Raw genomic sequence first — 25,875 nt, 5'->3', positions numbered from 1 at the left:
CTGGTGAATTTTTTTTTTTTTTTTTTTTTTACTCTTGAAATATATAGATGCCTTTATTATACATACTAAACAAACTTGTCCTGTATGTTTTTTACACTCATTTTTTTACTCCTAATCCGCACATTGTTTATCTGGTTTTCCAGTTGATTCCAGAGTTAGAGAAACGAAAGGTATTAACGACTGATGTAAGATAGAATTGCTTGAATAACCGTGGAAGCTTCAAAATATTAAAGAGATCATTCGGAAAATAAATTGCTGTATTTTACTTGCCTTGTACACAAATGAATAATTTGGGATTGTCGGGAATTATGAAGGTTTCTTCGATAATTAAAGTAAACAATCTGAGTTCAATACTTGATTAATTAAAATATATATTCGTGTTCAGATACAATGATTTTGATATTCTTACACCACGTTTTGCGATTATCCATTATTCGCCGAATCGCAAGCTTCCACAAAATCCGCTAATGGTTACAAGGATTGTTTCACATTTAATTGTAAGTCTTCTCAAAGGCTCTGCAAGTTACACTTTCTGGCAACCTCGAAGTAAAATACATGTCGATCAGGTTGGACTGAATCGTCTGATTTTATATATAAATTAATCTGTACAAAATACCTCGAGGAAAAAAAAAAATTTTTAAATTGAAAGTACTCCACTTTTTGTTAGAAGTAGTTTGGCATAATAAAATTAACTTAGATTCAACGTAATCGTATTTACAGCGACTGCAGAGGACTCGTGGGCAATTTTTGAGATCGTGGGACAGCTTTGATGTATATACCGACTAATGACTGAGCAGCGAGTCGGATAATGTGTCGTCGAGAGACCCCAGTGAGGGAATGATGCCATTCGTCATGAGATACCTAGTGAGAAAAAATGCAGAAAATTTATGTTGTCTAGAAAAATAGAGGTAACCCTTTGTTCTCATACCTGTAGTTCACTTGCTATCAAACTGCCGACCGTAACAGCCAAACCCGTGGATCGGAGATCGTAGTCTTTTGACGTTGCCTGCTGTGCTAACTCAACGATATGACTGGGTACCGGTGTCATTTGTGTGAATGTCTTTAAATTTATGTTATTTTTTGGATCACTCAACAAAATTACTCCGACGTCGTACCATTGTCCTTCGCTAACTTCGAGTAAAAAGTTTTCAACTGCGACAATGGGCACATCTTTTCCAACTGAGGAATTACTACGTGCCAAACTAATTCGTTCTTCAGCTCCCTGTATGCCCGCAGCAAATCCAACAGGCTGCACAGCTACTGTTGAGGTTTTCACTTCTATACCACTGTGATTTAAAAACAAATTAATCGAATCTCATAGCATCTGTTTAGAATGAAAATTATTAATCTTTTTTTCCAAGAGTGTTTATTTATACTCACGAAACTTTAGCCTGACCAAAAATTCCTTCAAAGGCATTCCGTATGGGGCTGATCTTAACGTCTTTATTGGAGGCAACTATAACTTCTACATCCTCATAAGGATCTGTAATGTATATTTCGAAAAAACTTCGAAAATAATTTTTAACATGATGAACCAACATGCCTATTATCATTCAATTTTCTCAAATGACAGATCGTTCACAAGTTGTTCTTCACTCACAATTGATGTTAATTTTATTAACAAGGCTTTATTTCAGATTTCTGCTCTGAGTGACAAGTAGAACAAGTCGCAAATCGGTTTAGAACTGGGCTATGCAGAGACCAAAAATAGATTTCTCTATGAACTAAGCTAGATGTGATGCAATATCACATGGGCAACCATCTACATAGGGTTACTCATCTGAAATTGGATTAATTCATCCGATTCTGAGATATCACAAGTATAAACTTATCTCTGGAAGTCCACATTACTTGAAGAATATTAACTCACACATGAACTGCTCCATCTGTGGATCCAGAGTAGTTAACATGTAGTTTACGCTATTCTTTGCCGTTTCAGCCACCTTCTTCACAACTTTACTGCTTGTCACATTTTCCTTCACCCAGGAAAACAGGCTGAAATCTTGGGCTGGTGTGGTTTGCAGTGGTTCAGTATTCTCATTAGATGGTATTGCTGGTGAAAAACTTGCCAAATAATACGTTTCCTGCTGGGGTTGTTTGTTTGTGACATCAGTTTGTGACTCTGGCTGTTTCTTGATAGAACCAGAATTAACGCCATTCTTTGTTGTCGGGGTAGTCTGGTTGGAGACACTTGATTCAGACAGCAGCTGCACAGGGGTTGACATGAAAACGGGTAAAGCACTCGGAGGAGCAATATTGGAGAGCAAGTTTCCAGATGACATCGAAATACCGAGAGGTGGCAACAAAGATGCGGTAGATGACATACTACTCAAAGAGTCTGAAATAAAAACTTGGGCCTGAATGATATAATGTTAAGTTTCAGTATGTCGAATATTTATTATACTGAAATGATAGGAAACATTCCAGTTATTATGTGATTGGTAAATTTGATCTATATCCATTGTGGAAAAGTATTTTGATGTCCTTAACAACATCGAAAAAATGAGAAAAACTGCAGGGAGATGTGTTGCATTCTATCAACATGGTGTCTAGAAGAGCATGGTTAACGTAGCCAGTTTCGATGATGACGAAATTGGAGAAAAAAATTAGGTCGATCAAATTTACTCATTGGTATATATCATGTAATGTGAACGTGACTCAATTGGTAGCGTGCACCTTGTTGACATGATAATAATCGCGTATTTGACAGGCCCACCTGCACATGTGGGAAAGTAAATATCTGTCTGCGGGACTAACCAGTTTTTGCAGTCTCCTCGGATATCGACATGTCGTCCGTCTTTTTCTCGACAAACTCAAATGTGGATTCTCCGTTGGATTCTTCAGCCATCGTGCTAATCACTTTGAATTTTTTACGGATGCAAAATTATCTTTTGATGTAATGCGATTTATTTGTGGTACCCCGCACGAAACAAGATGACAGGAATTTTGCGAGTACGACAATGGTAAGATCGTTGACGACTTCGGATTGCTGATAACCTCGCATGATAAGTCCGTAGCAGTGTTGCCAGGCTAAAAAAGTTTTCTTTATGTTTTTTCTTGCTTTTTGATCAGAGTACGGCGTGACCACAGCTTTCGGCTGCCTCGACAGCTGTCAAATAGCAACTCCCAAATTAGATGCAGTACAATTAATTAAAATTCTATGCACGGTGTACGATGATTGCCCTAAAGGTAAATAGAAACTCAGAAAACAGAAGCTTTAGATAGACGTAAGCTGACTGGCACAATAAAAAGCGTTTTTTTTTTTTGGAAAATCTAATTTTAATAACCAAAAAACTGACATAACTTTCAGCTTTTTCACATCTGAGAAAAACATAACAGAGAGAGATCATTATTCTAAGTTTATCACAGAAGATAGATAAATCCGTAACATTACTATACTCGATTGTTAACTGTGAGTCCTACTATTGATTCATTGATTTTGTTTTTTCTTTTATTAACAGGTGATTTTGAACAGTCGCTTGATTATAGTGAGCACATAAATGCGGTCTTCAGTAAGTGTTATTCTGTCGAGTGCGGTGCCTGACAATAAGATGTCCCAGCCAGACTATGAGCAAACAGCTCATGATCATGCAGCGCTATTGCTGTTATTGAAACCGATTGGGACTCAGATCAAACCGAAGACTGTTTTAAAAATCAGTGAAAGGATAATAAAAAGTGGCAGCAGATTTACAGTATTAGATTCAACAGGTACAACACGTGAAATACTGGCAAGATTTATTAAGGATCATCCAGTTGAGAACAGTGATTGGGGAGAGTTCCAAACCCACAGAAGACTGCTGGGATTAATTACAGTTGGGAAATACGATTGTCAAACAGAGTTGGACGAACTCTGTAGGGTTCATGAAACTCAAAAAGTCAAATATGACAGTACTTTATATGATTCTAGAGCTATACTTTTTGGGCCAGTTGAATCAGAAAAGCCTAATGAACCACCAGCAACTTTTACAACTCCATCAAACTTCAAGACCACGGCACTGTTCTATGCTGATGAAACTTGCCTGAACCTCGAGGCTCAAATTGCAGAATTACTGAATTCACTGTTCTGGATTTTGGAGTCCAAGCGATTAGAAAGATCCAGAGAAAAAGTAGATCGCGTGTCACTTCTTCTAGCACCGTTTGAAAAAAAAGATTTCATAGGGCTTGATCTTGAGTCTGGCAATATGAGAAAGAGATGCGTTGGAAGAATGACAAAACATCTAGGAGATCTTTGTCTCCAAGCAGGCCTCCCGGCTGATGCCTTGTACCACTATAATTCTGCTGCAAATACTCTACAGGCAGTGAAAGATTGGCTGTGGCTTGGTGCGGCCTATGAAGGACAGTGTGCTGCCTCTGTTTTAGTGTTATACCCAAACATGTGCCGTAGTCTTCCATTACAGAGAAATTCGTCTCTGCAAGAAGGCAGCCCAGGAAAACAGAGGTAAATGTGGAATCAAGGGCTGTATTTATGAAACAGGCATTTATATTCTTTGCTTTGATTTGCAGAAGAGGATCTCAAGCTGTGAATCCTTTGCCACCATCCCCGAATCTAGAAGCCATCAGGGCAGAAATGCCTCATATTTTACCACCTGAAGAAATTGCAAAGAAATACCGAGAAGCAATAGTGCATTATAGTAAACATAAAAACGCAGGCATAGTTGAAACCGAAGCCAGTTTCAAGGCAACTAGAATTTCTATTGAACAAAACTGTACTTTACAAGCGGCATCTTTCCTTAACAATGTTGTCTTCATCAATTTGACACTCAGTGAACAGGAAAAAGTAAGTTTTCACGTAATGTTTTCTGTTGTTTATTACTCAACAGGATAAGTTACTGGTTAATCGATTTCAAGAGGTATCCAGTTGATTAATTCGTATATTTTGGTCTAGATTCAACGGTTCACTACTTTATCAGAACTCTTTACAGCGTTTGGATTTACACGCAAAGCCTCTTTCTGTTTACGTCTAGCTGCTACCAGACATGTTTCACAAAATAATCCAAATCCAGATTGGCAGCAATGTTACAGTTTAATGCTTCAAGCGGCCCCAGGGCTCAAGCTGTGCCTGGATCCTATAGAAATGCCTTCAGGTATGATTTTTTTGACGATTGTCAATGTTATTGATGCCTACCAACCGATGTAATCCCCAAATTCCATATTAAAGATGGTTTAAGAGGATGGCCAGCATTGCAAATTCAATTGATACAAGAACTGGTCGTTGCTGCAAAACGTATGGGAAATCCGGCACTAGCGACTCGTCACATGACCTTCTTGCTTCAAACAATGTACAACCATATGAGCCCTGTCGAACGGAAGGAATCGGCCCTACAACTTCAAGCTGTTTCGCAGCAGTGTGAAGGAGCCCCAGTGCCACTTGTATGTCGCATTTTAGTTAATTTAATTCACAATTGCAAATGAAAAGTTGTCATAATTAGTGTTTTACATAGGTATTGGATTCGGGAATGGTCATACCACCAGCAAATCTGACAAATATTCCAATAACAAAATCATTCACTCTTAAAAATCTCCAACCGCATCTACAGCCACAAAAAATTGAAAGAATCAAAGAAGATCACGGCCCTTTTTTATTTACACCCATCAATTTTGGGTCTCTGGAACGAAAGAATACATCAAAAAGTAAAATGGGTGAGATTTAACAACAAGACTCTTTGCACAGTGGAAAATCGGGAACTTGAACTAAGTTGTTTGCTGTTAGATTATCTCTGGGTGGAAGGTGATATTTGCGAGGTTTCTATGCAGCTGATAAACCCTCTACCATTTGAGCTCCATGTGTCAAATATGCGTCTTCTCACTAGTGGGATAGTGTTTGAATCGATACCAGAAACAATAACATTAGCTGCCGAATCTGGCCCTATTGCGGTAACTCTGGCTGGCACACCTAAGGAAATTGGGGACCTTGAAATACTTGGCTTTAGTACTCATACCTTAGGGGTAAAGTCCAACTGCAGATTGAGGCACATGGACGGAATGCCTCACCCACAATACACGGTCGAAGTTGTACCTGCTCTTCCAAAAATTGACGTCTCTACAAGCTTGCCGCAAACGGCAAGTTTCAGTTCTGGCGACAACATAGTCACGAGCGCGAGTATCTCACTCTATGGCGGAGAAAGGTATAAATTTCAGGTCGACATCACGAAGCATCTCACCCATTTATGAGTATTACATAATCTAGGAGTTTCATTTCAGTGCAGAATGTACAGTTACTTTAACGAACGTGGGGCTGGTTCCCATCGAGATGATAGAAGTGTCCGTGCAATCGGGACTTGATACTTCAACAGAGGATAAAATCTTCAAATGGAGTGATGAAAATTTGCAAACTCAACTGCCCCTTGCGCCAGGAGCTAGCGCAAGCTTAACTATCTACTTATATGCTGTCACCAACTTCATTGCTCCAACTTCTAGAAATGGTGATATGCTTTTTCTTATTATTAGTCCAATGATGTACCGATTATCAACAACGCAAATTTTGATGTACCAGATCTCAGCAGCAGCACTTATTTGAGTCAGCCAAGTAGCTTGATGTCACAGTCTGGTCCAAGTTCTTTACCATCTCGTTTGAGCTCTCCGTCTCATCATACAAAGAGGCAATCAGAATTAACATCATCTTTTCGTTCTGGACTAAGCTCTCAATCCGGGCATTCTTCTCTGGCGAGTACGCGTCTATCCAAACTAGCGGTACCCCTTCATGCTTCCAACATCATTGAAGGCCAATTGAAGCTCAAATATTCTGGGGGAGGTGGACTATCTACCGGTTACTGTCGAATATCCTCAGTTTTTATAACTATCGAAATGTTACCCAGTGTACAAATTACCAGCTGGGATGTGCTCCCTGCAGAAACGTGAGTTCTCTATCGGTCGCAAACTTTATTTAATTATTCAATGATGACAATTAACTTATTGCAGGTCGACACAATTCTATCTAGTATTGGATGTAACTAACATGACGAACCACGAAATGGAGTTGCATTATACCCAGAGCAAGTGCATATACATGGAGGGCCGAGAACCTTGTAGGATTCCTGTACCAGTCAATCGATGCCCACTGAATAAGTTATCTTCAGTGAGTCATTTATTTTATATAGCCAATGGAATGAGTTTAGTATAGTATTTATTTTTAATGGGCTCTGTAACTAGCATAAGGAAATCAGCGATGTGGAACTTGAAAGAGTCTGTTCGGAACACATAGCTTCGTTGGTCGATTTGAGGTGGCAATTATTGGGCACAGAAACGACTGGTAAAGCTACGCTAGCAGGCATTACTTTGACACAGGACATGTTAGACCTGGTTAGGATGAGCCCGTTACAATGGGGTATGTTCGATAAATTTTGTTTATAGCAAAGGAAGAAAAAAAAATAGTTTGATAATTGACGAAAATATTGTTTCTGCTAGAAATCACAATCAATGATTCACCAGTCAAAGCGCAAGAGGAATTGACTTGTGGCTTGGGTGAATGTATCAGCTTAAAAATTGGCGTGTGTAACGCATTGGAAAGACCGCTCAGAGATCTCAGACTTTCAATTAATTTTTATCAAGACCACCACAATGGAGTAAACAATTACAGATTGGATACAAAACTCTCAACAGCTGGTGCAAGTAAAGTGATGCTGCCTATGGTAAAGTTCAACATTGATGCATCACTTATTGATATTCAAGGTTCTGATATGAGATGAAAAGTTGTTTAATCTTTTGCAGCTAGAGGAACATGGCCGTGCACATCATGAGTGTCGAGTAGTGTTTTTTACCGCAGGCCAATATAAAGTAGATATTCAATGTAGCACCAGTGAATCAGCTCCAGGAACACCGACTTTATGTTCTGAACTCATGAATGCTGGCCATACATGGCGTTACATTCCACCTATTGAAATAACCATTGATGACTGCTGAAATTCATACATTAACTAACTAGGAATGTATATAAACTCCAGTGTGAAATACTTAAATGAATCAGTCCATTGATTATGCTAATTGAAAATTTACTGGACATTTAACTACTCAGCAAAAAAATAATTGAATGAGATGAGATTTTAGTGACAATTCAGGATGTTATTATTTTCAATATGCTGGGCTGAGTAGAGTTGCGCACAAGAGTGGTTTGTAATAAGTGATCAATGCTGTTTTACTTCGTATAGGAAAATAGTACACAATTATATAGCAGTATAAAAAAAATGTATCCATATGTTTAATCTTTGTCACAATTGCCTTAATTATTATTACCATTTATCTGTAACAAATGATAAGCTGACAATTATTTTATCCTTCAATGTATGAATAATATTTTTTATTGGTATATGATGAGATAAAATTATGGTTTATAAATAAGAAGATACAAATCTCTAGAAAATTATCTTTTCACCATTACTTTTAGTGTCTACTTATCATAATTAGTCATGGCTAGAGATGTTTTCTATTACCCTTATTGCACTAAATTGAATTATTGGTGATAATAACTGTCACAACTTGGCTGATTCTAAATATAATAATATAATATTTCACTCATGGTCTAATACTCAGTCAGACTATGGTCATGCGCTATTACCTGATGTTGAGAAAAAGAAAAATATCATCGCAATTACTAACAGTGCAAAATAATATAAGAATAGAATCATCGTATAATTATGTGTGTAAAAAACGTGTTTAAAAAATGACAAATGTTTTACTATTTGTTTCGTGGTTTTTTACCCAAAGGAATGAATTCCATTTCATGTAACTCTCGTCGAAAATTTCTATAAAATTCAAGAACTACTGGATTAGCCCATACCTGGGTGGCATTAAAATCCAATACTCTTAAAGATTGCAAGTTTTGTGCCCTGGAAAGTGCGACATAAGCTTGTCCAGCATCAAAAACTCGACCAAGACTCATTTCCACACAGTCCAAAGTGAGCCCCTGACTTTTATGAATGGAAAATGCCCAGGCAAGTTTCAGCGGGATTTGTTTTCGACTAATAACAGAACCAGATACTGTTTTTACTGTCCATTTTTCAGATTTTGCCTTGTAATCTTTCCCAGTACGAAAATGGACCACAGGTGCATCTGCATCAATTCTTATTACCACACCCCTAGCACCGTTCACCAAACCATTTGCCACATTTATATTTTTCAAAAGCATCACTTGAGCTCCAACTTTTAAGACTAAGCTACTAGGAACTGGTAGCTGTTGATCCAAAATTTTTGTTGCATTGATATCGGAATCCTCTGCATTGAATATCCGAGACTTTTCCTCAAGCTGATCTAGTTTGGACTCGTTAATGAGTTTAGCATCGTTAATATGTGTACATAATCTGGTGGCTAGGATTCCATCTTTTTCAATCTGTTGTCTAGCAGTGGCAACAAGAGTTTCTGTGATTTCTTTAGTGACTCTTCCAATCCTGATGCTATTTAAAATGTTGATAAAAGTAGAGTCATTTTGCCTGTGGACTTTTTTTAACTCAAAAGTCCGTTTAACACAGTCCTTCCAAGACTTGCTTTGGAAGCAGAATGTCAGCTTGCCATCATATTTGACAACCGGAGGAAGCTGCAAGAAGTCGCCGCACAAAATCAGCTGTATCCCTCCGAAAGGTTTTTCATTTCTTCTGATCTTCCTAGCAACTGCTTCGATCTTATCAAAAAATACTCCATCCACCATAGATATTTCGTCAATCACCAGATACTTGGTTCTCCTCCATACTTGTGCTACCGATGATCTGGATGCTAGCTCATAACATTTTTCAAGAGATGCAGTCCCCATCCCAATCCCTGCAAATTGATGGAGCGTTATGCCTCCAATATGGCATGCAGCTACACCTGTGCTCGCAGTAGCCATGGTGACATCAGGTGGTAAAGCTGCAATGATTCTCCGCAGCAGAAAAGATTTGCCGGTTCCAGCTGACCCTGTGAAGAACAAATTCTGCCCTCCTAACGCTGCATTAAGTATGGAAGTCTGCTCCTCGGTTAATTCGCAAGCCGTTGGATTATGGTATAACTTTTTTGCTGTTGAAATCTTAGGCTGACTATGATCGATAAATTTCCTTTTCCTTACATTCGAGGGGGATGGAGTGGTAATACTTGCTCTGGAACCAGCAATAGCCTTCTGTTTTGCTCTTTCCACCTCAACTGCAGTAGCTGGACTTATTTCTTGACCAGATTGAAAAGGTTTGTTTGAGAGAAGCTGGTCTCTAAGAGGATTCTTTGATACTCCTTTTTCAATCTGACCAGTCATCTTGATAAATATGATTTTCAGAAATGATATCAACTGTGCAGGTGGTGCATTTGATAGAAACACAGTGCACTTTAGATCTATGAACTTTATGGATGCTTTTCCTTCGGTGATGAACTTCTGGAAGACGGTGAAAGATTGCAGCAAAAATTCTATAGGACTCTTACTTTTCCCTGGTCTAACTTCTAGAAGAATTTGTTTAGCGATGTTTCGAATCAAACGGACAGTAGCTGACTTGTGGATTACTTTCCTCGAAACAGATCCCTGGTTTTGCAGCCACTCTATGGTGACGACACAGGTAACAGAATTGTCCGAATCCATTTTAACAGCTTGTTTCGTTTACTGGGACACGAAATGAACCAAGTCTTGTACAGTACAGCAATAACAATGAGATTTGATGTATTTGAATATCAATTCGAACATGAAAGATTGAGAGATAGTTGCTTAAATTTATAACCTCCGACTCGATGAATTATCAAGCACTTGATATGTTCACTGATAATTAGAATTTAACAGATTATATTTTGGTTGGAAGCAATACTGAAGTGTGTCATTATGGACCTCTGGAATCGAGTAAAAGAAAAATTAAGCCATTCGTCAAACCGAAAAAAGAAAGTACACAGCCCACAACCTTTGCTGGCAGTTGCTTTGACGCGCCAAACAATTGCAAAGTGGTCAGGGAATTGTGATTGGCGAGTGATTATGGAAGCCCGGTTGGGAGTCGTACTTCGAATGGTCTAATTGAACTCTAAGTGACTTGGTGTGAATTTAATTGTGTCTGATATTGAAGAAATCTAAAACTTGAGATAATTAATTGGAGAATCCCAACTCATTCACGTTTATAACGCCGCTAAAATAAAGGCAATGGTGATTCGTTGTATCAAAAACAGGTACAGCCCGTTTAGCAGGAGCTGGTGCGAACACCAAGCGCTTGCGCGGCGGCGCCGAACAGTTGAGATAAAACTTCGAATCGTCTAGCTGTTCTCCGTGTAACTCGCTGTAAATTTTATAACTTTGCGTGATAATACCGCTTTCTAAAACTTATTATAATCAATTAAAGAATCCTGGCTCATTCTTGCGTATAACGCCGATGAATTGAACGCATTGACAATGGTGATACGTCGCATCGAAGTCAGTGGAAGTCGCGAGATATAGCGCGCCTCCATGCAGCCCCTGGTTCGTGTGGTGTTATTCCACCATGTTGTGTCTAATCGAGATCGAATTTCGAATCGTATTGTTCCTCTCCGTGTCTCGCTGTGAATTTGGCTGTACCTAATAATTCCGAATCCTTAGTCTTGTCATAAATAATCGTAGGATTCCGCCTCAATCACGTGTATGACGCCGCTGGATTAAACGCATAAAAAATGGCGGTATGTCGTATTAGTCGGTGCAAAGTCACGTGATCCAGCGCACCGCTACGCGGCCCCTGATTGGCCCGCTCAGTAGGACGAGGGAGCTAGTATCAGTACGGAGCGCTTCCCCACGACGCCAGTTCAACATTAAACTTCGTACTATCTGCTTCGTCTCCGCTAAATTCGTTGCTAATTCTGATCATACGTTGTGATATCGGATCCTAAAACCAGTGCTAAACGGACACACAGTGACTCGAACAATCCTAACTCATCTGGGTGTAAAATTGGCTTAATAAAACTTGTAATAGTGGTGATGCAGGACGCAACAAGTCGAACCGGTAGCCATTGTGAATTATTTTTGAATTCTTGTCGAAACTCGAGTATCTCCACGGTGGACTCAAAGTGCATAATTAGTGCATACAAATAACTGGAAGAATAAGCACCAGATCTCCGCTCTTCCTGCTACGTGAATTGGTGAGTTTTGATTTTATTAATTTTTTCTCAATTTCTCTGCAGCGGAGTTTTGTGCCGCTAGAGGTCAGGCGCCCTTGACTCGACTTGTTACGATTGGTTCACCCGTTCAAACTGCTTCAAAACAAAAACTCGCGCGTCGCGTAAATATTTTGATTCGAGATTAACATTCTTGTGTTTCTGACCGTTGGTTTTCATTCTTGTGGCGTCTTTGGTGCAGTTGTTTTCGCTTATTCGGAGTTTACTGCGCATTAGTAGATCGAATAAAGGAGAAAATATTAATTTTCGCTCAATTCCTTACGGCAATTAGAAGACCGGGCGTAAATACGACGGCGGTACATGGGATTTTTATTCTACTGACTAATTTGATTCAGAACCGCGGTATTTATACGTGTTTTATTGTGCATTACAGAGCTCAGAGTCTGCAGCACACAGCAGGGAAGAATCTCAAAGCTACCTGACCTGTTCAGCAGACTCCAATCGGATCTCTAATATTCGCTAGACTCAGGAAAAATTGGTGAGTTTGATAATTGAATATTTCTATTTCATTTTTCAAAGATTCTGATATTCTTTGTACTAATTTTTGGAATTCGTTATTGCAGACAATCGTTTTTACTGCATCCGATGTAGTCACCTCGTCCATAGCTGATCATCGATCATCCACATAAAGTGGGAAATCTTGGTAATTAAAATTTTCCACAACTATTTATTTCCTTTGATTCACAAATTTTTGATCCTCATTATTCATGGTTTTTTCCTTGCCATTTTATAGCATCGTTCTTCGTGGGAGCATCTCATCCATACAACGTGTTTCAACCTACTACACAGCTATAGCCATCAGGGAGGCAGAGACATCCGGGTAAAATCCAAGACCCCCGAGACCTGGGAACCGGCTCGGGTCTGGTCTTGGTACCGGCAGCGATGGTGAGTCCCAGCACTCAAAGTTCCTCGACTTCTTTGCCAGCTCACACGATGGTGAACGCTGGCATCGGGTCGTTGTATTTTATATTGTGTCATTCCTCTGTTCCCTTTTTGTAACATGGCGTGGCGGTACCCTGAATTGCAATTTTATTAGATCAGGTAATAGTAGGGTTGGTTGCTGTTGAGCATAGCGCACGTGCACCCTTTAGCGTCAAACATATAAAACTCTTCCTTGAAATTAATCAGTCAAAAAACCAATGAATGATTAAGTCAGTCAGTCAGTTTATTAATTAGTCAGTCAGTTATTTGAGCAATCAGTCAACTATTAGTTCATCGAATATGAACTATTCAGATAAATCACATCTTAGATAAATTTAAGTGCAAGAGTGTGCAGCTCATAGGCAACGGTAAAGGCCGTCGTTCAATCGACTCTCGCGTTTTATAAATTTTCTATAATTTTCGGTGACCGATCTCGTTTGCGTCGATCACTGATCGGTATTAAAATTTTGTCGTGCGAATGATGGTCATTACCATAGATTCAGCTTTTTCAGGTACATCAGGAATTGACTTGGATAGCTTCCGCGAAGTCAGAATTCATTTAGTCTCAATTTAATGATCAGCCATCAGCTGAATCAATTTTGAATTTGATCTCTATATTTTTTTTATCTATTTGCATGTTTAAAATTTCAATTCTTTCAACTCAATTTTGATCAAACTTGAACCCGTCTTTAGGTACCGATAAGTAAATTCACTAGAACTATAACAGGATGTCTAATCATTTCAGGAATTTTCTTCCCTTACACACAATTTTTAGCCCTTAACTTTTTCTTGCTTAATGAATATTATATGAGATTAATTAATCTCATTTTCTTACTGATGATATTTACTCAAGAGTAAATTTACTAAATTCATTTAAAGATCATTGATGTTTTTTAAATTTCGGCCAGATAGCAAACACACCTTTTCTCAAAATTTAAATAAATTACGGCTTCGGCCGGGGCATGGGCAGCCTTTATATTTCTACACACACAACAGGTCAACAGTAAGTTTTTTGAACGAGATACCACGGCAATGAATGTGAGATGTGAGTGAGACGAAATTCTCGGTGCGCCGGCGCAAGTATGAATTGGGGTTTACGTCAGTAAAATCATTTCTTGGATAATTATAGGTGAAAGGCAGGTATAGGTAAATTCATGCATCGCGAGGGCATTTATAAGCAGTGTGTATGTGAATAATAGTTTTAACCGTTGGGTGGGATGTGGGCTTCACAAAATGGGTAGGCAAGAGATCGGAAGCGCAACTTTTCTTTCCACAGCAATTCCAAGTGATCAATTGAGTAGAGTTTATCAAATTCCGTTAATTAATTTTATGTAACATTTAACTCCATATTTTTCAAATAATTCTTTTCATGTGGTCTTTTAGGTCTCTTTGCTGAGATCTGATGGACACTTTTCCTTCCCAACTAAATAAATTAAATTAGATTGAGGTTTTCTTTCTTCCCTGTAATATTTGCGGTCACTTGGAATGGGCAAAATGCGTCCGCCTTGCTCTCCGTACCAGCCGTGGTGCATGGAAGCGAGGTGGACGTTGAGCTCGAAGACTTCGCGTCGAAGAGGATCGCCGACCGCCACGCCAAAAATTTGTAAACCTTTCCCCTTTCCTCTCCCAAATGCTAATTGGAATAGGAGGATGCGATCAAAAATTGCATTTCTCCGATTTCCATTAGCATGAATATTCCAACTCCGACGCTGCTCGCGCGGGTATAGCGCGAGGACGAGGAATCGCATGTTATGTATTAGTATATGTATGTATTTCATTTTTTGTATGCGTGACTTGCCATCTTGCAAGGCGCATTGAAAACTTGAATTGAGAGATTTTTTTTCAGGGATTTAAAGTGAAATAAAAACCCAAGTTTCGTCGCTGCTGCTCGTATGCGCGCGAACTTGGCGCCTAAAACATTCATTGCAACGCTTTATGCGTTTTAAACCCAACAACCGAAAAATTGTAAGGAATCAAGTACTATCGCACCTTTTTGTGCGTGGTATTTGACTTCCACGGGATTATTTGTCAGATACTAATCAACATTTTACCTTCCAGATTAATAAATTTTCTTACAGGTCCTAATCATTATTTCTTATTTTCAGTTTGATTACTAATGAAAATTTTCTTACAGATGCTAGGTTTCAGTCTTTACCTTTATTGTTTAATCAGATCTTATTCACAGGCTGTCCCTGGCTACTAATATGCAGTTTGCTTTCTGATTTCAGGGATCCGAAGTCTCGGAAAACTCTCCAAGTTTTTTTACAGATCCTGGATGTCATCGTACTAATCAAATGTTGTTCGCAGGCTGTCCCTGGCTACTAATATGCAGTTTGCTTTCTGATTTCAGGATCCGAAGTCTCGGAAAACTCTCCAAGTTTTCTTACAGATCCTGGATGTCATCGTACTAATCAAATGTTGTTCGCAGGCTGTCCCTGGCTACTAATATGCAGTTTGCTTTCTGATTTCAGGATCCGAAGTCTCGGAAAACTCTCCAAGTTTTTTTACAGATCCTGGATGTCATCGTACTAATCAAATGTTGTTCGCAGGCTGTCCCTGGCTACTAATATGCAGTTTGCTTTCTGATTTCAGGATCCGAAGTCTCGGAAAACTCTCCAAGTTTTCTTACAGATCCTGGATGTCATCGTACTAATCAAATTTTGTTCGCAGGCTGTCCCTGGCTACTAATATGCAGTTTGCTTTCTGATTTCAGGAATCAGCACCTCGTATACCTTCTACTTCAATATCTAATTTGGGAAATCGGACGGATCGTCATCGCCTCAAAGGGTTCATAACATTTGAAATTTCTGTTTCAGGAATCAGAAGAATACGTCTCCGATTGTGGAGGTCGTGGCGCACATCAGGATCCAGAAATTTTGGCAGCTGAAATTATTTTACCTAGCAACGATAATTTTTTATCTTTACAGAAAATTTCTCTTTATATGCTAATGATATGTTTGTTACACTTGTTTGTATGTTTCAGATCTCGAGTTTAATCAATTAATTGACAAATGCTTTCTCTCTTTTCAGCAATGGTACCGTTGCAACCCATATATTTCTTACTGTTTTATGCTATTGATTATTTGTTTGATAATGATGTTTACTTATAAGATGATTGAGAATGATGATGTTTATGTATCTGTCTGTTGTGTTTCGTGTTTCATGTCATTTATGTAGTGTTTCATGTACGTACATGTTTTGTGTGTAACTTTGTGTTATTGACTTGCGCAAGTTTTAATTGGCCATGTATCCATAAGATTTTTATTCATGCAATGTTCGTCTATCCGTGTAATTCATAATGCAAATGCCATGTCTAAATTTAAGACTACTGTGTATTATCATGTCTTTATTATGATATAAATTATCTGTTATACTATTTTTTTTCTATTCGTATGTTTCAGATTTTTCTTTGCCAGATTCGGGAAGCTGAGCTGCTAGTGGTTTGCATAGGGCTCTCGGCACAGTATGTAGAATATATAATGTATTACATATTCTACAAACTGTACTTATGGCGATCGTTCCACTTGGGCAAAAAATCGAAACGAGCCGAGGACGCTACCTCATTTAAGGTGGTTTGGAAACGCGTCATTTCAGGTGGTTCTAATTGCTGATACCATGGCCCTAAAAATTGTATCTCATTAGAGAAATAAGTTTTTCACTCATAGATGTAACTGATTAATCTATATTCAAACTTTACAAAATTAAATTGTCATTCAGGTTTGCTGAACGTGTAGCAGAATGTCAAGAATTGATTTAGACAACTTCGACTCTCACATAAGGATTGTTCCAGAGGACGATGCCTCATTTTTGTGATGAAAAGATCTCATCTCTAACATTGATTGTCTATAAACGTGAAACTCCTTTTCAGATATGTTTTAGAGTATTTTTTTGATTCATCTGTGAAAACCATTGTGTTATTTCAAACGTGGCAGTAGGCTCAATCATTTATTATCTACATAAGTATTCAAAACAACCCCATATTCCCCCCGAATTATAGAAAATAAACGCGGAAATGATTTTCATGCGTACGTTGTGTCATTCTGAGCTTTGATTCCGCAATCTGTACTCACAATATTTGTCAGCTAAATATTTGCCCTCATATTCATGGATATTTATTATAATTACAATTATGATGCCACGGATTTTCGATCCATTCATGGCATCTGCGGTGTCTCCAAGGGTAGCACTTGCGTCTTAGCCCTGAAAATTTGAATATTTTGTAGTTGATGAACCCCAGACTGAGAAAATTAAATATCGTCTATGAAAATGATATGAAAACTCTGTTCCGTACCTGTAGCCTTTTGTATCTGCTGTGTAAGTGACGCGGACGATTTTCATACTCTTATAATCTGTGTATCCGTATTCACCGATAACTGTTCCATTCTGCAATTTCTCTTCAGAGCGGAACTGTTGATTGCCAAACGCGTCAAACACGTTATCGTAGCCAAAAGCGTACGTTCCGGGTCCCTATGTACAGGATATATCCGTTGAATTTCATAGCTCTTATCGAGCGCATTTATTAAACCACCATTGTATGCGCGCACCGTTTTCTATTTCGTTCGTCATTTAAATTTTTGACCCATAATTTTATCTCCAATTTCACATCATTATATTTCAACCATGCATGGATTGCGATGAATCTAAGTGGGTCTACGACTAAAACCAATCGATATGTCTTATAATTTTTCTGCTCCCAACAGCAAATAATTGATGATTACTCGATCGATTGCATGAGTAGATGATTTTGGCTTTCAGATTTGGATTCCTGACCTGATTATATGTCAGATTACCCTTAAAAAGCCCAAAAAAAATCGATTTTTGGGTCAAAAGCAAAGTAGTTTAAAAATTGATTGTATTACACTTTTCTGACGTATTTTGACCTCAGGAATCCAAATCTGAAAGAAAAATTGATCTATCTCTAAAAATGACCGAGTTATCGCCAATTTTCAGCTTTTTGGGGTCAAAAATAAAAAATTGATTTTTTAGTCTATATTTATGTGATTTGAGCTCAGGAATCCGAATCTGGAAGAAAAATGGGTCAATCTTAAAAAATGACCGAGTTATCCTCATTTTTTCGCATTTTTTGGTACAAATTTGAAGATATCTCGAAGGGAAAAAATCGTAGCTCAATTTGGCTTCCGGATTCGTGTTCCTGAGGTCAAATTACATAAGAAAAGTGCCATACGATCAATTTAAAAAAATAAAAATTTTTGGTCAAAATTTGAAAAAATCGTAAGGGGTACCCCTTGGAAAAATCTCAAATTTTGGCCAAAATTTTTTATTTTTTAAAATTGATCGTATGGCACTTTTCTCATGTATTTTGACCTCAGGAATACGAATCTGAAAGGCAAATTGAGCTGCGATTTTTTCCCATCGAGATATCTCCATTTTTTTGCTTCAAAAAGTAAAAAATTGGCGATAACTCGGTCAATTTCAGAGATAGATCAATTTGACTTCCAGATTTGGGTTCCTGAGGTCAAAATACATAGGAATAGCATATAAAATAAAATATTTTTTTTTGGTCCAAAATCGACAAAATTCCAAGGGGTACCCCTTTGGATTTTTTTCAATTTTTGAGCCCCAAATGAAGTACATATTTTTAAAATCGTTCGAATGACACTCTTCCCACGTATTTTGACCTGAGGAACACGAATCTGTTGGTCAAATTGAGCTACGCATTTTTCCTATCAAGATATTCCAATTTTTCTGCTCCACAAAGTGAAAAAATGGGGATAACTCGATCAGTTTTATAGATAGATCAATTTAGTTCGTGAATTCGGATAAGGATTAATATTTTATACTACAGCCAACAATGAGGATAAGAGATTAACAGAATACCATACATTTGGTTCCTTCAAACTATAAGTCGAGAACTCTGCTAAGGATAGTCTTTCTTTTCTGTTTGCTCCTTGATCACTCGTTCGTGAATTTTGCTGATCAATCAATTCGTTGCTTCTCGATGTAGTTCGAGGTTTTCCAAGTGGTTGAAAAGAGCTGTTGATGACTCTGCCGCTAACCAGATAGATTAGCCCGAAGAGAAGAGCGATCTTTGATGCCTGCGTAACCGTCCTCCAGATTAAAAATACTTTACTGTTCACTGTAGTACACAACTGAAAAAATGAGTAGAAGTGATAGAAAAATAGCAAGTAAAACGTACCGCCTCAGTCATCGGAAATTCGCGATATATTTATTACAATTAATTGAAAAAGAAAAGAGAAAAATCTGTTTTAGCTAACAAACCACGACGACTGATGCTGGCCGGTTGGACACTGTTAGCCAAATGTACCGCAGATTTCTGTACCCCTTATTATAGCTTTTGCGATTGTACCAAATCGCAAATAATCGTGGTGAATCCCCACCTATAAAATCACCATTAAAATTTCAAATCAAATAGATTCCCACGTGTTCGTTTTGACCCGTAACTGTTATGCTACACGTTATGCGGGCTCATTCGAGTCATTCGCGACCGTAGTAGGTTGTAGCTGATGATTTTTTTCTTACTTACCGTATGCCCTATATCGCCATATTATGTCACTGCATGAGAGTAAGAAGAGCGGCGATCTATCGTGATGTGGTTTATCCAAAATTTGTCGTTTTCATGCTCCGATATTTTCATAATTATACATATCTTACATATACCGCTCGTTATTCGATCTACATCTTAGCAATACAAGTTTCTATAAATCCCACCGGTGAAGTACTTCATCGTCTGTTTCCTGGTAAGGAACTGGACTTGGGGTTAGCCGAGTCACGAGTTTATTTAATATATTACGAGACCTCTTCGCGGTTCTGGGTCAGGTCAACATACGCCTATTAGGTGGTCGTTCGGATCATGATGAAAATTTCCTCGGTGCTTCTCTATAAGCTGAACTCTTTGACTGGAATTGCATTGGCATAATACTCTACCGCATACTCGTCAGGGCCAAGTTCATAAAATATTATATATCGGACAGAGTGACCGCGGGGCGGTAGTATAATAATAGATACAAGACATCTTTTTCCGTGCAGATTTGAGATGAATCCGTATAAAGTCCCTACCGCCTCTTCACCGGGCGCAAATCATATGCACTGACACAAGAATGCGTGGGTTTGCTTTTAAAATTGTACTCATCGGTACCCGCATATTATCGAATAACTGTTTGTGGATTACAAATCAGTATGCGGTTACATTGAATCTGACTATGATCATTTTCAAAATTAATTTTCATTCTGCGAATCTCATGTTAGGAGACTGTTCGAAGATAAGTCGCTCCTGCCAGAGGACTGAATTACCAATCTTGAGTCGAAGTGGTTTTAAAGTCATGACGAAATTTATTATGGGTGGAAAAATCGATTACACGAAGTATTTACATTTTACTGTTTGAGTGTGAAGTGGGTACAATCAACAATCAAATTTCAAATATTAGCGGTTTTTTTAGATCGTCCATTTTGTCTTGGATTTTCGGATGGTTCCGCGAGCAGCCGCATCTAGTGGAGATTATGGAATACATAGCAGAATACTGCAGAATAACATCGTCAGCCATTATAGTGAAACTTGAAGTGAACTCGTCTCTGATAAATCGTAGAAAACAGTATCTAGGATCGTATTTATTGAAGTTAAAAGTTGGATAAAAAGATGCACACGATTACGGAGTTGGGAGCAAGCGTACCCGCTTTTCTAGGCAAATTATGGAAGCTTGTCGAGGATCCAGAAACCGACGACCTTATTTGCTGGGCACCCGTAAGTTTCCCTATTCATTTTCCATGTTATGAGAAAATTATTTCGCTGTTTTACGTCCAATTGTCATCATGCTCTATTTTTTGACCACTTCAGTCCTTGAATCGTAATTCCCAATCATCTCGCACATTTGATATAGTATTGATAGTTTAGTTGTATTTATGAGCTGCGACGTTGCATATCTGATACTCGCACCATATATATATATATACATATACATATATCTATGTTCACACCTACATAAGTACGTACTACATGGTATACATGGTGTTGTGGAAATTTTTCAAGATTTTTATTCACCGTATAAGGATACAATCGTAATTACATGCATCGCAGCTTTCAAAACGGATGACTACTTATGTCCTGAGCTTACGATGCAAAAGAAACAGCTCTCGGTACCCCAGTTCTTCCTTTTTAGAATATGTCAGACACGTTTTGGAGAAAAAAATTAAAGAACCAAAATAAACATTTCACAATCCAATCAATTATACGTGCATTACACACTAGATCAATTTCGTTCAACATTAGATTTCTGTTTTTGCAAATAAATTCAATTCTTACATCAGCTATTAATTTATTTGAACTACATTTTGTAAGGTTTTGTTGCATGTATCAATTGAGTTTGAATTCCAAGTTGTCAAGTGGTTGAAGGAATCAAATTGTTTTTACAAATTGATAATTGTGATTATGTTATATGATAAATATTGTATATCTCAGCTCAAGGACACAAGGATAAAATGGCCCTACATTATATTTGTGACAAGAATGTGAGTCTGTTGAAAATGACATGTGTATCCATTGATGTAAATGCGCATTTTCTGATAGCAAATGTTATATTAGGTACAAGAAATGACTGGCTATGGAACTCCTAGAAATATAATCAATACTATTGCTTTTAATTCACACATAGATAGTTTGATCAATACAATGAATATTCAAATACAGTGCATTCATGAATCATTTACTGTCAGTCCAAAAATCTATCGATGAAACAAAATAAATTTTTTTTCCCCATTTATTGCAGAATGGCAGGAGTTTTTATATCAGAAATCAGGCACAGTTTGCCCGAGAACTGCTGCCTCACTACTACAAACACAACAACATGGCCAGTTTTGTACGACAGCTTAACATGTGTATGTAAATCTGCAATAATTTTTTCAAAATCAATTATGTGTGGAATGATGATTTTTTAAATTAACACTCAATGGTGTTACCGTGTTTATCTGCAGATGGTTTTCACAAAAAAGTATCCGTTGAACTGGGAGGTCTTAAATGTGACAAGGATGAAATGGAATTTGCACATCAGTATTTTTGTAAAGGACATCCTTGTTTGTTAGAACACATCAAACGCAAGGTATGAGCACCATTTATTCACAACTTCAAGTTATAATAAATTGAATATCAAAGTACTGAAAATTTGCTATACATTATTGTAGATAGCATCCAGCAAAGGGCAAGACACTACACAGGCTCCAGTGAAGCCAGAATTAATGAATAAAATGTTGACAGAAGTGAGAAGTATGAGGGGTCGTCAAGAGCATCTTGATTCACGTCTAGGTGCAATGAAGAGAGAGAATGAGGCCTTATGGCGAGAGCTTGCGATGCTCAGACAGAAGCACCTTAAGCAACAGCAAATTGTCAATAAACTAATTCACTTCTTGGTCACCCTTGTTCAACCATCCAGAGCAGGAGGTGGAGCGGGTATATCGGTTAAAAGACGATACCCCTTGATGATTGATGACCCCAATCGTCAGCGTGCTAAACAAAGCAAAGTGTCTAACGTTAAGGTAATAACCACAGTATATTCCAGACTGTATTTGTAATTGGACCATACGAATTGCGGAAAGGCCATTGAATGTGCGATTTGATTAATTTTCCAGCCCAACACATCACCTTTAGGTCCAGTAATACACGAACTAGATCCGACAGATCATGATTTGGAATCAGAATATATTGTAGCTGAGTAAGTTCAGGATTTGAAGTAATTTGATACCACAATACTCACTGGGAATGTGTTGTAGTTCGTCTGACAAAGTCTTATAATTGCCGGTTCACAGAATGTTGGAACAAAGTACCAGTCCAGCTGTGCAAAGTCCAGGAGCAAATAGCAGCCCTTTGTTGGATGAAGATAGTATGGAAACCATACAGCTAGTTACCAGTCCGCTGCACAGGCCAGATGGGTCACAATTAATCCCAGAACAAGATGTCGATTGCAAGAAGAAGCGCAGCAGTAAAGGAAAGAAACCGTAAGTGATGCTTCACATGACGATTTTTATCATTTCGCCGTGTAAAACTAGGGAATTGATATCAGGATTCATCGTTTGATAAAGAGGGCTCAGCTGGTGGACTAGGATTTTTGATTAGTGTTGCAGTAACTTTGTCATTACATTTGAAGTCCTCATCATTTTTTCATTTTTGTAACTGTTTTCTAATAAGGAGCCAGCCCTTTTTATTTAAGCAATCTATCACGCGTTAAATCACGTTATCTACAAATTTTGGATCTTGTTGTTTATATACGTAAGAAATGACTGCGTTTTGAACGCTGCCAGGAGGAAAAACAAGGTGCCGATCAAAATTCTGATTCCACCGCTGGAACAAGGCGACAAAAACAGGTTAATCATATGACTCTTGTGATCAAGTTTGGTGCTGGTGTCCAACTTTGTCATGCTTGCAAATATTGGTATTCTTTGTTAGTTGTTTTTTTCTACCAAAAAAGTTGGTCTTAGCTTGAGTAGGGTGCTATTTAGCCAAAGTTATCCAAAATTATATCTGATATGTCACTGATATTGCATGATACTTTGACGAAAATTCTATTTGGAAAACATTGGGTCTTTGCGATTAGCCAAATTAGAAAAAATTACGTATAAGGGGACTGAAATTTATTCTTGTATTTCTCGTGTCGTATATATAATTTATATTGATAAATTCAACCTGGTCTGTAAAAGTAAAAAGACACTATATCATGGGATGCATGTGAATGTACGAAGTTGAAAGTATCTGTAAAGTATATTGTTCTATACTAATTGTAAGTTTGCCACTGAGTACGTATAGTCCAGCATGCTAACTGGTGGAGAAAGTATTGGCAACTTGTGTGACTGAAATGAGGTTTTTTTCTTAGGCACTACTACAGGTATATTGATTTTGCAATAAACAAAATCTGCTCTTAGGTATCTTGGTTCATCAATTGAAATTCGAATACCATTATATTTATAGTTGTGCCTAAGAATTTAAAGAGAATACTAAGACTGAATTGAGAGCAAAATAGAAATCAAGACTGGCACGAAGCTGTCTCGGTTTTTAGGGAAGAAATGCTGTTTCTCGAAGTACCTGCAACAACTTCCAGTTGTCCCACACCCGAGATACCATCGGTGGAAACTAAGAAAAAAATCAAACCAATACCCCGGGCCATGTTCAGGAGCTCTAAGCTGGCTGCAATGGCTGCTAACATGAATTCCTCTAATGATTTGGAACTGGATTTGGATAGCGATGTCATGGAAAACACTGAAGAGGATCGTAACATGGATAACAATTCACCTATATCTAAATTAGAGAAGCTTGATCAGATATTGCTTATTCCTGAACCAACAGATAATGATAATGATAATGAATTGAATAATGAAACAAATAGTGACGCCGGATTGTTTGATAACGAAAATAACCAATGCGAAACTACAAACGTTGTCGATGAGGAAGACAATGGGGAAGGAGCTAGCACAAGTGCTAACGATATGTCACTGAGTTGTTTCAATGATCCACTTAGGTTAGGGCATACGTAAGTCTAAATCAGTCCCTTGGTGCTAGTGAAGTATTATCTGGATGCAACTTTGTAATCAACACCCTGGAATTTATAGGTTTTATGAAACTAATTTTTGTCTTGATAGATGTTTTTGCCATATGCACCTGTGAGATCAGAATTTTTATCAACTGATTCCTGAAAGCTTAGATCTATTAATTTCACTGTCCATTCATTCACAAAGTATTTTACCAGATTCGTTGGTTCTTAGTTTTTTTCCGTCAAACTGTAAAACGTCCCAAACGATAATCTGTAATATTTTTTTTTCATCTCTGATTGGGCTCGTCATTTTATTGTTGAGATATGTATAACAATAGAATTCAGCAGCTAAACTCCAGTAATGCCCTACAGGGAAGAAGTGGACACCCATTTGGAAACTGTGCAGACCGAATTGGATAACTTACGAGACCTGCTACGAGGCGAAGGCTACAGTATCGATGCTAATACACTTTTGGGGGTATGTCTAATGATACTCCTTTTTTTTAAAATTTATACTACTGTGTCCTACTGTGTGTTAGTCATTGTTACTGGTGTCGATAATAGTTATTTGGTGCCGATGATCCGATGTCCTTTGGAATCCCTATGAATCCAGAACTCGATCCACATTCGCAGACTCATAAAGATAAGGAGGGAGATGATAATCAAGGTAGGTGGTAAATAGAATTGAGCAAAAGATCCGTCACTCAAATTCTCATTCGAGTTATTTTCTATGTTTTTGTTGTTGCAGAAACAAACGGGGGTGGAGAACTCATGGCTTACAATCCTCCTCAGAATTTTCTGGATTTTGATAGTGATATAATGTTGGGTGGAAACTCTTCCTTAACGTCCCCAGAGGGAAACCCAGTGGACTACGAAGATAACTCCTACAACTTGGAAGACAGTAAGGCATCACTTCTGGAATCCTTGAAAGCAGTAAACGACAATATGTCATCACCCTAAATCTTCTCGTGTGGTAAGCACATGTGGTTATTTAATTGAATAATGGTCAATACCCATGATACACATTCAACAAAGATTTGGCGAAATGCTGAATATTTTTTTATTCTATCTACACACGTTCTAGTAATGCTATTGACAAAGATCATTTCTATTTCAGAAATAGAAAACCCTCGAATCATACATAATTTTAAATTAGGTTTGATGTACTGCACTACATCCCTGACTAAATTTTATTTAATACTGTAACAGTAGAGGAAGAAAGAATAACTAATGAGTTGAAAATTGATTATTGAAGTCTCGCATTTAGCTCTTCAGCTAATGGAATTAGCGGTCAAAGTTTGGTACTAAAATGCTCGTTTCAGTTCTATAACGAAGCTGTATGTATATTGTAAAGTGGATGGTGCGGAATAAAATAAAAGACTGAATATTATTTGTT

The 25,875-nt window shown here is 37.9% G+C and overlaps 5 protein-coding genes and 1 long non-coding RNA gene across 12 annotated transcripts; 3 read left to right on the top strand and 3 right to left on the bottom strand.

Moving 5' to 3' along the window:
• Positions 1-8: 8 nt before the first annotated feature.
• Positions 9-2,896, bottom strand: LOC105690270 (protein PRRC1-like). Of its 2 annotated transcripts, none has more exons than XM_012407918.3 (5): positions 2,758-2,896; positions 1,871-2,338; positions 1,381-1,483; positions 929-1,286; positions 9-861 (listed from the first exon to the last, which is right to left on the bottom strand). In XM_012407918.3, exons 1-5 carry the CDS (start codon positions 2,846-2,848, stop codon positions 715-717), a joined length of 1,167 nt encoding a protein of 388 aa, XP_012263341.1. In that variant the 5' UTR covers positions 2,849-2,896; the 3' UTR covers positions 9-714. The 2 variants fall into 2 exon arrangements, with proteins under 2 accessions (XP_012263341.1, XP_048510048.1); XM_048654091.1 differs by having other exon boundaries at positions 1,871-2,357; positions 2,758-2,895.
• On the top strand, positions 2,824-8,674 carry LOC105690266 (protein brunelleschi). 2 transcript variants are annotated; one of them, XM_012407914.2, is made up of 14 exons: positions 2,824-2,963; positions 3,073-3,189; positions 3,462-4,438; positions 4,504-4,777; positions 4,886-5,084; positions 5,159-5,370; positions 5,442-5,640; positions 5,711-6,125; positions 6,202-6,422; positions 6,494-6,854; positions 6,919-7,075; positions 7,150-7,324; positions 7,405-7,628; positions 7,708-8,674. In XM_012407914.2, the coding sequence occupies exons 3-14, from the start codon at positions 3,501-3,503 to the stop codon at positions 7,897-7,899; spliced, it is 3,567 nt and encodes a 1,188-aa protein (XP_012263337.2). In that variant the 5' UTR covers positions 2,824-2,963; positions 3,073-3,189; positions 3,462-3,500; the 3' UTR covers positions 7,900-8,674. The 2 variants fall into 2 exon arrangements, with proteins under 2 accessions (XP_012263337.2, XP_012263338.2); XM_012407915.3 differs by lacking the exon at positions 3,073-3,189 and having other exon boundaries at positions 2,827-2,963.
• Positions 8,279-10,972, bottom strand: LOC105690268 (ATP-dependent DNA helicase PIF1). Its single transcript, XM_012407917.3, has one exon. The coding sequence runs from the start codon at positions 10,526-10,528 to the stop codon at positions 8,672-8,674; it is 1,857 nt and encodes a 618-aa protein (XP_012263340.2). The 5' UTR covers positions 10,529-10,972; the 3' UTR covers positions 8,279-8,671.
• Positions 10,973-11,730: 758 nt separating this feature from the next.
• LOC125500608 lies at positions 11,731-14,089 on the top strand. Its single transcript, XR_007277992.1, has 4 exons — positions 11,731-12,033; positions 12,443-12,547; positions 12,633-12,712; positions 12,803-14,089. It is a non-coding gene; the product is annotated as an uncharacterized LOC125500608 (long non-coding RNA).
• A 1,067-nt stretch (positions 14,090-15,156) lies between these two features.
• LOC112694964 lies at positions 15,157-19,583 on the bottom strand (the record flags this gene model as incomplete). Its single annotated transcript, XM_048653743.1, has 5 exons — positions 15,157-17,190; positions 17,282-17,457; positions 18,834-19,100; positions 19,231-19,349; positions 19,496-19,583. Coding segments are annotated over 5 exons (696 nt in total), but the record flags the coding sequence as incomplete, so codon positions are not given.
• LOC105690300 (heat shock factor protein-like) lies at positions 19,477-25,452 on the top strand. 5 transcript variants are annotated; one of them, XM_048653865.1, is made up of 12 exons: positions 19,478-20,332; positions 20,409-20,710; positions 21,732-21,840; positions 21,937-22,061; positions 22,144-22,494; positions 22,588-22,670; positions 22,765-22,953; positions 23,230-23,319; positions 24,009-24,479; positions 24,852-24,957; positions 25,044-25,146; positions 25,228-25,452. In XM_048653865.1, the coding sequence occupies exons 2-12, from the start codon at positions 20,606-20,608 to the stop codon at positions 25,437-25,439; spliced, it is 1,944 nt and encodes a 647-aa protein (XP_048509822.1). In that variant the 5' UTR covers positions 19,478-20,332; positions 20,409-20,605; the 3' UTR covers positions 25,440-25,452. The 5 variants fall into 5 exon arrangements, with proteins under 5 accessions (XP_012263412.2, XP_048509822.1, XP_012263411.2 ...); XM_012407989.3 differs by having other exon boundaries at positions 19,477-20,710; positions 24,009-24,467; XM_012407988.3 differs by having other exon boundaries at positions 19,478-20,710.
• Positions 25,453-25,875: the final 423 nt, after the last annotated feature.

This window comes from Athalia rosae, chromosome 4, assembly GCF_917208135.1.
Source record: "Athalia rosae chromosome 4, iyAthRosa1.1, whole genome shotgun sequence".
Taxonomy (NCBI): Eukaryota; Metazoa; Arthropoda; class Insecta; order Hymenoptera; family Athaliidae; genus Athalia; species Athalia rosae.
The sequence above is the reverse complement of the archived record's forward strand: the minus strand, read 5'-3'. Positions and strand labels throughout refer to the sequence as shown.

Coding starts and splice junctions, on each gene's coding strand:
- LOC105690270 (XM_012407918.3), bottom strand. CDS start 2,848: ATGGCTGAAGAATCCAACGGAGAATCCACATTTGAGTTTGTCGAGAAA. Junction 1,484..1,870: donor ACAGATGGAGCAGTTCATGT/GTGAGTTAATAT, acceptor TATACATTACAG/ATCCTTATGAGGATGTAGAA. Junction 1,287..1,380: donor TTTGGTCAGGCTAAAGTTTC/GTGAGTATAAAT, acceptor TTTAAATCACAG/TGGTATAGAAGTGAAAACCT.
- LOC105690268 (XM_012407917.3), bottom strand. CDS start 10,528: ATGGATTCGGACAATTCTGTTACCTGTGTCGTCACCATAGAGTGGCTG.
- LOC105690266 (XM_012407914.2), top strand. CDS start 3,501: ATGCGGTCTTCAGTAAGTGTTATTCTGTCGAGTGCGGTGCCTGACAAT. Junction 5,085..5,158: donor TCCTATAGAAATGCCTTCAG/GTATGATTTTTT, acceptor TCCATATTAAAG/ATGGTTTAAGAGGATGGCCA. Junction 7,076..7,149: donor CACTGAATAAGTTATCTTCA/GTGAGTCATTTA, acceptor CTCTGTAACTAG/CATAAGGAAATCAGCGATGT.
- LOC105690300 (XM_048653865.1), top strand. CDS start 20,606: ATGCACACGATTACGGAGTTGGGAGCAAGCGTACCCGCTTTTCTAGGC. Junction 21,841..21,936: donor TGTACGACAGCTTAACATGT/GTATGTAAATCT, acceptor GTTTATCTGCAG/ATGGTTTTCACAAAAAAGTA. Junction 23,320..24,008: donor GAACAAGGCGACAAAAACAG/GTTAATCATATG, acceptor CTCGGTTTTTAG/GGAAGAAATGCTGTTTCTCG.